This window comes from Delphinus delphis, chromosome 16 (genome assembly GCF_949987515.2).
Source record: "Delphinus delphis chromosome 16, mDelDel1.2, whole genome shotgun sequence".
NCBI classification, from domain to species: Eukaryota; Metazoa; Chordata; class Mammalia; order Artiodactyla; family Delphinidae; genus Delphinus; species Delphinus delphis.
In genome coordinates this window covers 11,358,205-11,372,374 of record NC_082698.1, presented here as the reverse complement: position 1 = coordinate 11,372,374, position 14,170 = coordinate 11,358,205, and the positions used below count along the sequence as shown (strand labels likewise).

The 14,170-nt window shown below is 40.2% G+C and overlaps 1 protein-coding gene across 5 annotated transcripts in view; it reads left to right on the top strand.

Moving 5' to 3' along the window:
* The window catches only part of INPP5F (inositol polyphosphate-5-phosphatase F), a 98,722-nt gene extending 85,539 nt beyond the window's left edge, over positions 1–13,183 (top strand). For 4 of the 5 annotated variants that reach the window (XM_060033955.1, XM_060033952.1, XM_060033953.1 and 1 more), the window contains exons 15-20: positions 852–1,050; positions 6,916–6,987; positions 7,962–8,035; positions 8,452–8,580; positions 9,174–9,261; positions 11,049–13,183. In XM_060033955.1, the coding sequence (XP_059889938.1) occupies positions 852–1,050; positions 6,916–6,987; positions 7,962–8,035; positions 8,452–8,580; positions 9,174–9,261; positions 11,049–12,204 (1,718 nt within the window). In that variant the 3' untranslated portion in view covers positions 12,205–13,183. Of the gene's footprint in view, positions 1–851; positions 1,051–6,915; positions 6,988–7,961; positions 8,036–8,451; positions 8,581–9,173; positions 9,262–11,048 lie in introns of those variants that run through there. The other variant, XM_060033957.1, reaches the window with a different exon arrangement.
* Positions 13,184–14,170: the final 987 nt, after the last annotated feature.

Sequence of the window (14,170 nt, the reverse complement as noted above, 5' to 3'; positions counted from 1 at the left end):
TCAGTCGCATCAGCTTCATCCTAACCCTGAAGCTGGATCTTTTCAAGTTTAAGAGAGAGGGGCCAGTAGCAGTCTGGGCTTACTGCTTCCCTGAAAGGGTCAGTGGTTGGCAGATCTCTCCCAGAAGCCTCCTCCAGGCTTACAGTCCCAAACAAGCACAGGGAATGGGATTACAATGATTTTGTTAAGCCTTGAGCTGCGTGCTGTACCAGGACGAAGTTAGCTTGTCTGTTCAGTTCCTTTGCCCGTTTTAAAATTGGCTTATTTGTCTTTTTATTATTGAGTTGTTGGAATTCTTTATATATTCTTGGATACAGGTCCCTGATCAGATAGATGATTTTTAAATATTTGCTACTATTCTGTGGGTTGCCTTTTAATTTTCATGACATTGTCCTTTGAGACACAAAAGTTTTTAATTTTGATGGTGTCCAGTTTGACTATGTTTTTTCTTTTATGGCTTGTGATTTTAGTTTCATATCTAAAAAAACAATGCCTAGTCCAGGGTCACAAAGATTTATGCCTGGGCTTCCCTGGTGGTGCAGTGGTTGAGAGTCCGCCTGCTGATGCAGGGAACATGGGTTCGTGCCCCGATCCGGGAAGATCCCACATGCTGCGCAGCGGCTGGGCCCGTGAGCCATGGCTGCTGAGCCTGCGCATCCGGAGCCTGTGCTCCGCAACGGGAGAGGCCACAACAGTGAGAGGCCCGCGTACCACAAAAAAAATTTTTTAAGAAGATTTATGCCTGTGTTTTTTAATGAGTCTTATTATTTTAGGTCTTGTATTCTCTTTTGCTTTTTAAAAATGCATTAGTAAACTAAGAAGATGATAGATATTAACACTTTCTACTCTAGATTTGATGCAAGGCATTCCAGTGACAGAAGATCTTTATTCCATATTTACCAAGGAGAAAGAGCATGAAGCTTTGCATAAGGAAAATCAGAGAAGCCACCAGGAACTAATTAGTCAACTCTTACAAAGTTACATGAAGTTACTGCTGCCTGATAATGAAAAGTTCCATGGGGGCTGGGCCCTCATTGACTGTGACCCCAGGTGAGTTGGAGTGGTGTCCTGGTAACTAACGTGCTTTCTGATGTTGTTAAGTTGTCCTAATTATTGCTAGCAATTGTCCATAGAGCTGTGGTCATGGATGCGTAGTTCATAGCAGTTCCCAAATACACGGCTGGTACTAAGGCAAGCTAAGATACTCACCTTGGCCGTAAAATTAAGGGGGCACTAGCAATATTTGATTTTTTAAAAACCCAAATTGTGAAACTACAGTTCAAAGCTTGTTTCTTGAGTTCTCCCCTGCCCCCAACCCCACTCCATGACCCAGAATCTAGGTTTATTGTATTAATGCACAAAACTGAGTGTACCAACAGGTTTAATGATGCTAGTTACTTTGGGTTGTAAAGTGGTCCTGGTCTTTCATAAAATAAATAGGGCAACTAATACTTAACGTTCTTTTTTAAACAAAAAGCATCCAGTTTCAAGTGGTTCTTTAAAATATCAACTGAATGGCAGGATCCAAATTTATCCACCAGACTGAATGCTTGCTTTCAGGCTAAAATCTAAAATTATAATTTTCAATATTATGAATCAGAAACACTTCAGAAAATTCTAGACCAAGCTCTGAGAATAAAAGGCTTTATTTAGATTTTATTTTACATTTCATATGTTTTTAATAAAAGGGGCAGAAAATAAGCTTGAAAGAACAATAGGATGCAAGGTAGTATACATATATTAAAATGAGCGAAAGGCAACATTGACTGTAGGTTCAGAGGGAAACCTTCCATGACTTTAATTCCATGGATTATTTCACTTTGATAGTTAGTATTATATGTATGGATGCAATTTTTGGACTCTTAAAAGATGAGGTTTTCCTCACACACAACTTAGCAGAAAATTTCTGTGCTCTTATAAGCCATTTGGTAAAAAATTTTTATTCATGTACGTTAGTTGTTGTTTTTAAAATAGCAGTCCAACATAATGCAGCATGAAACAAACAAAAACTCCCAAAAGGTAGTACTTTTAATTCCCATTCAGAAATAACTGCAGGTATCACATCTGCATTTTGCTTGAATTTTAACTTTGCACTTCACTTTTTTGAAGGTGTCATGATTGTCAATATCATTTTCCTTAGATCAAGTGTTTTTTTTTTTTTAATTTATTTTTATTTTTGGCTGCGTTGGGTCTTCGTTGCTGCGTGCAGGCTTTCCTCTAGTTCTAGCGAGTGGGGGCTACTCTTCATTGCGGTGTGCAGGCTTCTCATTGGGTGGCTTCTCTTGTTGTAGAGCGTGGGCTCTAGGCACGCGGGCTTCAGTAGTTGTGCCTCACGGGCTCTAGAGCGCAGGCTCAGCAGTTGCAGCGCACGGACTTAGTTGCTTTGGGGCATGTGGGATCTTCCCGGACCAGGGCTCGAACCCGTGTGCCCTGCATTGGCAGGCGGATTCTTAACCACTGCACCACCAGGGAAGTCCCAAGAACTGTCCTTCTTATTAGAGATACTTTGTGGTTATCATCCTTTCTAACACTGCTAAGATTTCTTTAAATTTGCTACTGGTATTTATCTTCATTTGCAAGGCGTAAAGATTTTCCAGATGGTGGATAGTTTTCCCTTTCTCTTGAAGAGAGATGTTTGGAAACCTGCTCTTTGGCTCTCTGAGTTTGCTATAGAGCTTTTGTACAGTCCGTCTACTGAGCCAGGGATGTGGACCCAGAACAGGCAGCCCCTGGTGGAGGACAGCAAGAGGTAGCTCTGGGAATGGCTTTGGGGGCTTAGGTCCCCAGACAGCCAGCGGTGAGTTCAGCCCCTTGAGCTTGGAGGCTTCAGCAGTCAGCACCTGTCTGCCTCAGGCTGTGTGTGTGGTTTTTAAAAACACCTTTATCAAGATGTTATTCATATAGCATACAATTTGCCCATTTAAAGCGTACAATTCAGTGGCTTTTAGAATATTCACAGAGTTGTGCAACCATCACTTTGGTCAGTTTTAGAACATTTTTATCACCACAAAGAGAATCCGCATACTCTATCCCCACCCTCACTCCCTAAGCAACCACTAATCTATTGATACTTCTATCTCTCTGGACTCGTGTATTCTGGACACTTTATATAAATGTAATCATGTAATATGTAGCCTTTGTGACTGGCTTCATTCACTTAGCATAATATTTTCATGGCTCACGGGCGTTGTGGCCTGTATCAGAACTTCATTCCTTTTTATGGCTGAATAGTATTTCATTGTATGGATAGACCGCATTTTGTTTATTCACTCTTCCTTTGGGCATTTATGTTTCCACCTTCTGGCTATTCTGTTGTAAATAGTGATGCTGTGAAACTCACGTACAAGTTTTTGTTTGCGCACCTGTTTTTCTTTTGGGTGTATACCTAGGAGGGGAAAGTGCCAGGCCACATATAATTCAATGCGTAACTTCTGAGAAACCACCAAACTATTTTCCACAGTGGCTGCACCATTTTACATTCCAACCAGTGATGTAGGAGGGTTCCAGTTTTTCCATGTCCTCACCAATACTTGTTTTCCATGGTTTTTTATCGTAGTCATCCTAGGGGGTGTAAAGGAGTATCACATTGTGGTTTTGATTTGTATTTCCCTAGTGACACATGATGTTGAGCATTTTTTTTTTCTTGTGCTTGGCGAGCATTTGTTTGTCTTCCTTAGAAAAATGTCTGTTCAAATCCTTTGCTCATTTAAAAAATTGGGTTGTGTGTCTTCTTGTTGAATTGGGCTACATGTTTTTGTAAATAAAGTTTTACAGGAACCAGGGCTGAGATTAGGGTGAGGCAAGTGAGACAGGGTTGTACAGGTTGCAGGGTCAGATCCTATCTTTATTTGAAATGTTGATGTTTTATCATGTTTGCATTAATTTTGATTTTTTTAAAAATATTGCACTAAAAACTTACCTTGATGGCTGAGTTTTTTGGTATCCCCTTAGATTTTGCGCCAGGGACCAGTGCCTCACTCACTTCACTGCAATCACCGCCCTGTTTAAATACCTGGTAGAAAAAGTTACAAATGCTCCGTCCCGCGCAGCTCAGCAAGAATGGCTGCCGTTCCCTTTTTCTTTACCTCGCAGCACCCCAGCAGGAACTGTCCAGCACAGCTTTGTGCCGTTTGTTTGGTTTGTGCCCTCCTTCGTGCTTACCCGGTGCCCACCCCCGGCCCCGAGCCTTTTTCTGTTAAACACTGAGCACAGCTCAGTTTGTTCCCCGCGGACAGCCCCTGGCGCATACAGATCAGACCTCTCGGGCCGTTCTGTGTCCTTTCCCTTCCAAGCGGCTGCAAGGAAAGCTGACTTGAATGACAGCCGGTAAGCGCCGGCTGGCGCGCTGCGGCCGGGGGAGGAATCTTTAATGTGACGGGAAATCGGCGGTACCGTCCAGGTGCCCTTCAGCATCAGCACAAAGCCAACTCTTTATTTTGTCCCACTCGGACTCACTTTTTCTTACACCGAGAGCACATGACCACTTGTACCCGCGTTAGTGGACTAGTGAGGTGCGCTGCAGCCCGCCCGCTAGCAGCCCTCCGACCAGCAAAGATGGCCCTTCGCAAAGGCGTGCGTGCGCTCTCACGGGAGCCGGGCTGGGGGACCATAGCCCGCGGCCACCTCGGTACCCCTCTCCGCCGGCCCGGGAACCCTCCCTGCTCGCGGCGAGGGCGGTGCCGGACCAGCCGCGCCTGCGCACTAGGCGCGCGCCGCGGCGGAGGCGGGCAGCGGAAGCGGGCTGAGGTTCTGGGCGTGACCCCGGCACGGCCGCGCTGCAGTTGCCGCAGTCAGCGCAGTCGCTGCAGGTGGTAGTTCTGCTGCCAGCGGCTCTGACTGAGCTTCGACTCGTGGACGGACGGACGGACTGACGGGATGCCGCGCTCCCACCGGCCTCCTCCGACCGCCCAGCGGCAGGCGAACGCCACGGGCAGTGCCGCCGGCAACGCCGCCGAGCCCAAGCCCGAAGGCGGCAGCCTGGCGATGACTTTCAAAATTGTTCTCCTTTTTGCAGGACTTATGGTTAAAGTTCCCGTGGGGTTGTATTTTTCCTGTAAATTACTGCTTTTCCAAAGCCTCCTGTTAATGTCGCCTGATGACAGTGGCTTTTACGCGACCATTGTCGCGGTGGTGGGGCTGCATGTGGTGCTGGCGGTGGTCGTGTTCTTCGTGTGGAAGGAGGGGATGCCTGACTGGTGGGAAGAGAAAAGCGAGTAGTGCAGCGCCGCTTCCCAGCTGCAGGCGCGGGGGCGGGGAGCCCTGAAACGGGGTTTCTTGTTTTTCTTGTCCGTGTTTAAAAAAAAAAAAGTGTGTGTTTTCTGTTTTCTGGTTTTTTTTTCTGTTTAAGTGGGGCGGAGGGTGGCGGGGAGGGAAATTAAGTATTTACTGCATCTTATACATCGATAAAAATGCGGGGGGGGGGGCTGACATTTTTCTCGACTGTCATGTGCCAAGTGCTTTTCGTCCGGACAGGATGCTTTTGACGGAGATCATGTTTGACCGATGTACATATTAGTGTCAAAATAGAAACTAAGATATAGTAGAGTTAGAATTTATTTCATATTACAGTACGTGTCGTGACGTAATTTTTATGGCTTGGCTCAAGCGACAATTTTAAGAGTGCACGTAAGTACCAATGCGCACAACTAAATTACGTTTTACGTCATTAGTCTGTTCTCAGTGAGCCTCTGCCAGAATCATAGAATTTGTGGTTTTTTCTTTACCGTTGGTTGGTTATTGCTCATATTTTGGATCAGTCTGTGTATTCATTGGGTTCTGGCTTCTGACCTAATCAGTTGTATTTTGGGGGCATATTTTTGGTGAAAATTGAGGTCAGTTTGTTATTTTAGATTAAGACTGTTAGAGTTAACGATGCAGCAACGTGCTGCCGAGGTAAAATCCTGCACTGGAAGATCTTGGTAAAGTTCTCTGCAGTACCTGTTAAAGAGTGACCTCATTCTTAGCAGGTTATGTACGTGACTTAAACTCCATCTACAAGTGATTTTTTCTCCCTCCTGTTTTCCATTTGTTTTTCAGTAGCATTTGGTAAGTCTTTGCAAATAGCTATGAAATTCTAAGGTAGAAATATCCACTCCAACAGTGGAATTTTGAGAAACAGTATAAGAGGCGTGGATTAATTTCACCTTTTGATTGGAAATGCTGTTTTAATAGATGACAGTTTGAGTTCGGATTCTGCCCGTGTTATCTGTTGACTATGTGTAGATTTTATGTGTTGACCTTTTTAAAAAAATTAGTATTTGGTTTAATGGTTAATCCCTTATTCTGATACTTGATTTTAGAGTGGAAATAAAATATGGCAAAATGGACTTAGAATAAAGAAATGTTTACTCATTCCTTAAAAGCTGAGTAAATCTGTAGTAAGAAAAATGCAAAGTAGTTTGGGCTGGGTTCCATTTTTGCACATAAACACTACATTTATGTAAAGTTCTTTCAAAGGATGCATTCCACATGAGTGTAAAAATACCCTAAATGTGCAGTGTCATTTTGAAGGTTAGGTCATGTGAGATGATCTAGACAATCTCTTTTCTCAGCCTCACATTTTCCTTTCTTTCCAACCCTGACCCCCTCTACCATCATCCAGTCCCCCGCCCCCATTATCCCATTTCCCCTGAGCACTCTCTCCTTGGCTACCTCTCTGAGAAGGGACCTCTTCTCAGCTCCAGTCCTTTCCTTCACCTACCCCACCTTCCTAAGCTGGGTTCTTGGTTTTTCGGATTTTTAAAATTTCCAGATGGACAGATTGTATATATTTAACTGAAGAAGTAGGACTCGTTGATTACTTGATTTTTTCCCCCACCCCAGCCCCTCCAATCTTTTATCATAAGTGGATCTGCTGTAGGAAAAAAAGGTAAATGAAAACAAAAATATTTAATTCCCTGTGTCATGTTTGTTTAGCCTCATTGATGCTACTCACAGAGATGTGGATGTGCTGTTACTGCTTTCTAACTCTGCCTACTACGTGGCCTAGTAAGTTGCTTATTGATTTAAAGCTTTTACTTTTTTTTTTTAATGCGAGTAAATTTCCTTTTTAGAATTTGTAACACAAAAAAGTTAAGAATCTAGTTTTATGTATTTTAAGAAATTTCACTGAACCCCTTTACCTTACATAATTGTTACATCACTCTGACTTCAGTTTGAAAGTGCTTTATAATCAGTGTGTTTATATAAGTGTTCTTTTAGTATTATTTCCTATAGATCTCAAGTTTTGATGTATTCCACATATTTTTATTGTGAATGACCGTATAGCATTGTTTATTACTATACCTTAAATGTTTCCCCATTGTTAGGCATTAAAATACTCCCATCTTTTTTGCTATTATGAATGATACAGCTGTCTATGTGCAGGTAATTGTGTGTGTGTGCACATGCACTTCTCTGATTATAAGGGTATGATGAATTATATGACTTTTGTGCCTTATTGCAAGATTGATCTCCGGAAAGACTACCAGTTAACAATGCCACTAGCAGAAATACAAGTACTTCCTCATAGCCTTACCAGAATTGAGGTTTATTTTTTTCAAATACATATATATTTACTTTCTTTTTGGCCTTGTGTGAACTGTCATTGGCCCAGGTGCCTATTGGCACTGATCATATGGATTTCTCATTCTTGATTTTGGATATCAGATTTATCTGCTGTATCAGGAATACATAGCTTCAGTATATGTATGTGTTTCTCTCTCCTTTTAGGTTAAGTTTTAGGTTTGTTTTCTTTTAGTGTAAGATGTATAAACTGATTTTCCTTTAGCTGTTGAACTATATATTTATGTGTGTGTATATATATATATAAATATTAGTGTCAAAATAGAAACTAATTTACCCCAGAATGTATTGTGCTGTGGAAGATTTTAACTGCATAGTAGTTGCTGTTATACCTCAGCTGACAAGCCAAATATGCTTTTGATTTTAATCCTCTTCTTACTCTCTTTCCCTTTGTCTAGTTATGATGATGAAGTTGACAAAGTAAACCAGTATCAACGACTAAGTCTAGAAGATCTGGAAAAAATTGAAATAGGTAAATTTTAACATACTAACCAAGTCATAGAAAGCAAATATTGTTTCTTCTAAGAATGGGTCATTATTTAAGCACATGGTATAACATCTTATTAGAATCAGAAGGGGATAGTCTAAGTAGTACATTTCTTAGGATTCCCTTCTGATTTTGAGAGATTAGTGATGGATATAGTCTAATAATAACTATATTTCTTTCATTACTTGCCTTGTGAAGATTAACCCTGGGATCGAGACAGATTAAATATTTGAGACTGAAGAATTTTTATTTATAATCTCATGAAACCAAATCATAAGCATGTGCTCTCATTTAGATTATGAAGAAAAATGCTAAATAATTGATGAATGTCAGTCTTCTGAAGATACAGAAGAAAATGAATGTTATGTGAAAGATTTACATGTATTCATTTGGGTCTTTAGGTCCTGAACCCACTCTTTTTGGTAAGGCAAAGTTCTCCTGCATGCGACTGCACTACAGATATAAAGAAGCAAGTGGCTATTTCCACACCTTGAGAGCTGTAATGCGCAATCCAGAAGAGGATGGAAAAGGTAATGGAGAGAGATGAAAGTATTCAGTGATAACTTTTTCTCTGCTTTTATAAGCCCAAGTGGACTTGGGGACTGTACATCCCCAGTACCAACTGAATGATCCAGGCAAACAGCTTTGTGATTTGAGATCTTGAAATAGCAGCTTTGTTCCCAGCAATGCAGGGACATTATTTGAACTGATGATGTAGTCTGGGGCAAGGGAATCTATTATGGGAATTCTCAGTGTGTTTGGCCTTATGGGTGTCATGGCTTTTCCTACCACATACGCCTCTCATGGATAGTAGTCAGAAACAACACCTGTCTTGTTCACGGCTGTTGTCTCAGCATCTAGCAGTGTTTGGACCGATGAGGGTTTCAGAATAAACTTTTAATTCCAATTGATTTGGTTATTTTGTTCTTTAGTCTTCTGTTGAAATTTTACAACATTTTGAATTAGTGAGGGGCGTGATGAACAAATAGCATTTTTCTGTAAATTATAACAAATAAACTTGTATCTAATTACAAGACTACAAATTTCATTTGGAGTTCTGAGAACTGCTAATTTTTAAATATGTTTTTGGAGAAACTGGCAAGCAACTATATTTGGGTTTCAGATACCCTTCAGTGCATTGCAGAGATGCTGCAGATCACCAAGCAAGCCATGGGATTAGATGTGCCTATAATAGAGAAAAAGCTTGAGAGGTAAGTATACTACTTTGGATAGTAATGTCTTTATTCTTCAGAGAAGATTAAAGTTTTACTTCTTTTAAAGTATTTGCAAAAGGGAGAGAAATCACATTATGATACTGTGTCAGTATTTAGAGGGATCAGAAAGTAATAATTACTTTCGTGGATCAGAAAGTAATAATTTTGTTTAAATTATGGCCATGGGACTTCCCTGGCGATCCAGTGGTTAAGAAAGACTCCGTGCCTCCACTGCAAGGGGCCACTGGTTTGATCCCTGGTCAGGGAACTAAGATCCTGGATGCCGCTCGGCGTGGCCAAAATAGTAATAATAATAAATAAAATAAATTATGGCCACAAGTGATACATTTTGAAACGCTTAAATATACTCTTAAGAGAGGGAACATTCAAATTTAAATAACTTTTTAGAGAAAATAACCAGCCAGTATGTTTTAAACACTAGGTTTTTGAATTTTGGAAAAGAATGCCTGTAAACAGATTATTTTACATTTAAAATCTGTGGGTTTTCCATCTAATGAGCAGGTTTTAAAGTCCACATTCCACTAGAAAAGAGTCATTTGGTCATCTAGAGGAAAACTGTCTTGTGTTAGAAATAATTATTTCAGTGGTTCCTTTTTTTTTAATTGAATGAGATTATTTAAATTTTATAGAATCTATAAAGAGCTACTATAAAGTAGCTCTTTAACATCATAATTTTTATGAAATATTCTCATGACCAGTGATCTTGCATGACCAAGTGTGGAACCAGTGTACTAAGACGTGTGGTAAATAGCACTGACTTTTTTCTTTATAGCAGCCATGAGGGATGCCAGAGAAGAAAACACTAAGTGCAGTTATGTTAAATGTCCCAAGTCTTCTAAAATAAATCCAGGTAGCCCACAGGAAACATAAGGAAACGGCGTTCTTTCCCCTCCCCGCTCTGCCTGAATTCAGCAGAATTGGAATGTGTAGACACCTTAGTTAAGATGCTGTAGACACCTGTCTATAGTTAGTGTTGCCTTTGCTGGTGGTTTAGATTGCTGATGTGGTGGATCTGTGCTGCCCCCATTTGTAGTCAGTCACCACATATGGCTGTGGAGCCTTTGAAATGGGACTAGTCTAAATTTTGGGTGTGGGGTTTTTCTGGAAACATTTATTCTCAGAATAGTGCAAAAGCAGAGGTTGAGGCTACTGTTAGGAGGCTTCCCTCCCCTCCTCCATTACCTCCCTCTCCTCCCCGAATGCCCAAGAACTCAACATAATTCATCTAATTACTGTGAAGCGCTTCATTAAGTAGGATTAAAATATTGCAGATGTAGTGTTTCCACAGGGTGGTTCTTCGGTGCACCAGGTGGCCTGCTTGAGAAAGATGATAGCACATGTGGGAGATGTCTGTGGCCTGATGGCTGAACTTGGGGTTAAAGTCACACAGCTGGGCCACCCATTCCATTCGGTGCCTGGGGGTGACTCGTCAATGTCACTTACAAAGGCTTCTGCTGCCCCTGTTGTAAAATATAAAATACTGTGCATTGGCTGTTCCAAAGACTTAGTTTAAGAAAGATTAAAATATCTGATTAATCATCTTTTAATACTGATTATATGTTGAAATGATATTTTGTATATAAAATTGTCTATAGCTCACATATTTGTATTGGATATTAATGTTCTTGCATCAAGTCCAAGGGGTTATCTGGGTTTATCATTTAGCAGTGTACTGAATTGGGGCCATTTTAAATAAGAGTTTTCACTTACATTAATAATTGGCCTCCATGGGGAAATTAACTTTTTTCTTTTCTAATTTGTAGGAAGAGCAGCAAACCTCATGAAGACATCATTGGCATCAGATCTCAAAATCAAGGCTCTTTGGCCCAGGGAAAAAAATTTTTAATGAGCAAATTTTCATCTCTAAACCAAAAAGTGAAACAGACCAAATCCAATGTAAATATTGGCAATCTACGAAAGCTAGGAAACTTTACAAAACCTGAAATGAAAGTTAACTTTCTAAAACCAAACTTAAAAGTAAACCTTTGGAAATCAGATAGTAGTCTTGAAACCATGGAAAACACTAGTGTGGTGGATAGTAAAGCCCAGGCAGAGTCAGATGGGGAAATGTCTTCAGATAATGACTCATACCACTCTGATGAATTCCTTACAAATTCCAAGTCTGATGAAGACAGGCAGCTAGCTAACTCTTTAGAGAATGTAGGGCCAGTAGACTATGTTCTTCCTAGTTGTGGTATTATTGCTTCAGTACCTCAATTAGGCAGTCGATCCCAGTCTATGAGCAGCACTGATATTAGCGTTCATGTTCCTTCAGAGGTTACTCTTGCTCATGAAAGTGGGCCTGGAAAAGGCTGTGAGTCTTCTCAGAAGAAAAGTCCTTCTGCTGACAACATACACACATTGACTGGCTTTGCCAAGCCCGTGGATATTTATTGCCACAGATTTGTTCACGATGCACAAAACAAAATGAGCCAGCTGTCAGAAACCAGGTCTGTTTCTCAGCAGGCTAGTGAGGAAGGAAATCACGTGACCAATCAAGTTTCTAACGAAGACACTCAATTTGAATCAGCGGAACAGATACCTTCTCGACCATCTCAGTTAGATGTGTCTTTTTCTGCAGCAGGCCCACAGCTTTTGTCAGTTGAACCAGTGCATTCGGTTGTATCTCAAAAGACCCCCGGCTCCGAATCTGGCACACTTGAACTCGAGAGAGGGCTTCACGTAACTCCTTCTCCTTCAGAGAGCTGTAGCAGCAGAGCAGTCTCTCCCTTTGCAAAGATTCGAAGTTCCATGGTCCAGGTTGCTACTATTACCCAAGCTGGATTAACCCAGGGGATAAGCTTTGCAGTGGCAAAGGTTCAGAAGAGCCCTGCAGAACCTGAAGGAGTTAATGAAGTCCAGCAGAATGAACTTAAAAATATGTTTACTCAATGCCAGACACGAATAATTCAGATTTAGTTTTTAGCCACACAGAATCCTGTGGCTTTTATTTAATCCAAAAAAAAAGGTGTCATATAACCTGTACTGTCTTTGAATCTAGGGATCACAAATTCTAATTATGTTTATTTTGGAAAGGTTTTAAAAGGAGACTGAACCTGAGCAGATTTCCAAATTTGAGAGCTAGGACAGTGGAAGTGCATCATCCTAGAATGTAGACCTAAGTAGCTTATACACTACAGAGCAGTTTGTCTCTTTAAAAGTAATTCAGGAATAGATTACTTTGGGATGTAATAACCTGAACATTTTTTGGAGTTGGGTGGGTGGGGAGAATGTATGAAGTAGACACAAAGGGTGGACATGGATCCATTTAGGTGATTAGCATTTTTCGTAACTTGTTTTTCTGTTTGTCAGTTCATTTCTGTGTGTTTCCTCTACAAGGTAAATACTTAGTTTTTAGTGACTTCAAAGTGTTACTAGTATGGCAAAGCATTTTAATATAAAAACTGTTGGTTTAAGTTTTTAATGGCTTAACCATTCCCTATAAAGAGTTAATTGAGGGCTAATGGCGTTACAGTCAAGAAATGAATGCCCATTTGATGTTAATTTTCCCCACATTCTACTTAAATTTAAAATACTGCTACCTTGTACACTCGAAAGTCTAGGAGCATTAAGACTTGTCAGTCATAAAACCTGAGCTGTCAGATGTGAACACCAGCACCTATTAATTTTGCTCTCTTTTCAGAAATGTTAAGAACGTATACATATTGGATACTGGTAATGTTTGAAAGAAGTCTTTCAAGTTGTAATTTTTTGCAGGGGGCAGTCCATAACATCCTGTGTAGTCGAGCACAACTACTGAAAGTTTAATCTGAAGCACAACTGTGCTAAAACTTTAGGTTTTATGACTGTAACCTTGACCACATGGAACCGGGGCCTTGTGTGTAAGCCTATACAGTAAGAAAGTTGCACACCTTATTCCAAACAAGTACTGGTTTGTCTGATATCTTTAGAGCCTTACTCTGTTGAAATGATTCTCAGCTAAACATTATGTCTGTTGTAACTTTGATATTTCCACTTTTGTTATTTATTAGTGGTATCTTTTTTGAAGTGTCAGATGTCGTGACTATTTAAAATAAAATATCATCATAATTTAAAGTGACAATGTCTATGAGAATTCCTTGAATAATATTCTGAAGATAAAGGTTTGATATTTTATGTCAGACTAAAGAATTTGGAAACAAGGTAAGTTTGCCATAACTGAACACTTGGTCCCAGCCTTTCCTAATACTTTACTCTTTTGAAGTGTTTTCATGACTTTAAAAATGATGAAATGGATCACAAACCATCAAATTTTAAAAACCAAACATCGAAACTGAATGCTTTTTTCTCTTACCACCTTTTCTTGAAACTATTAGATGTCCTACAACATGAAAGAAAATAAAGTCAAGGTCAGGTGATAAAAGTATGTGTTTTTAAGCTCCAGAGAAATTAGTTCCAAAGAGATTTTTGAAAACTAAAATTAAGGAATTAAAATCAAGTTAATTAAAATTAATTTTAAAACTAAAATTAAAACTAAAATTTAATCTCAATCAAGGTGATAATATGTAGATGTCTGTTCAGTTTCCCGGTGCTTCAAATAGGATTAACATTGCATTAGAACAACAAACTTCACTGTCCAAGGAGAAAAGGATTTCTGAAGCCCAGAGTACTAATCTCTTACCTGAATGGGACTTCAGAGGGAGGACGCCGTGCTGCACCACCTCTCATACTGAAGTTTACGTCTGGTAATGGTTTTCCACACAGAAGATCACATGGGGTGAGTCTCATAATTCATGAAAAACAGCCCAAAGTACTAGTAATTTAGGAAGTTTTATTTATTTGAAAGGGTTTTCCTTTCAGGGGAACTTCTCTGTAAGACCAAGCAAATTATGTACTTCTCTTTGGTAAATTACAATTCACACTGGCACAATAAACACACAGTAAC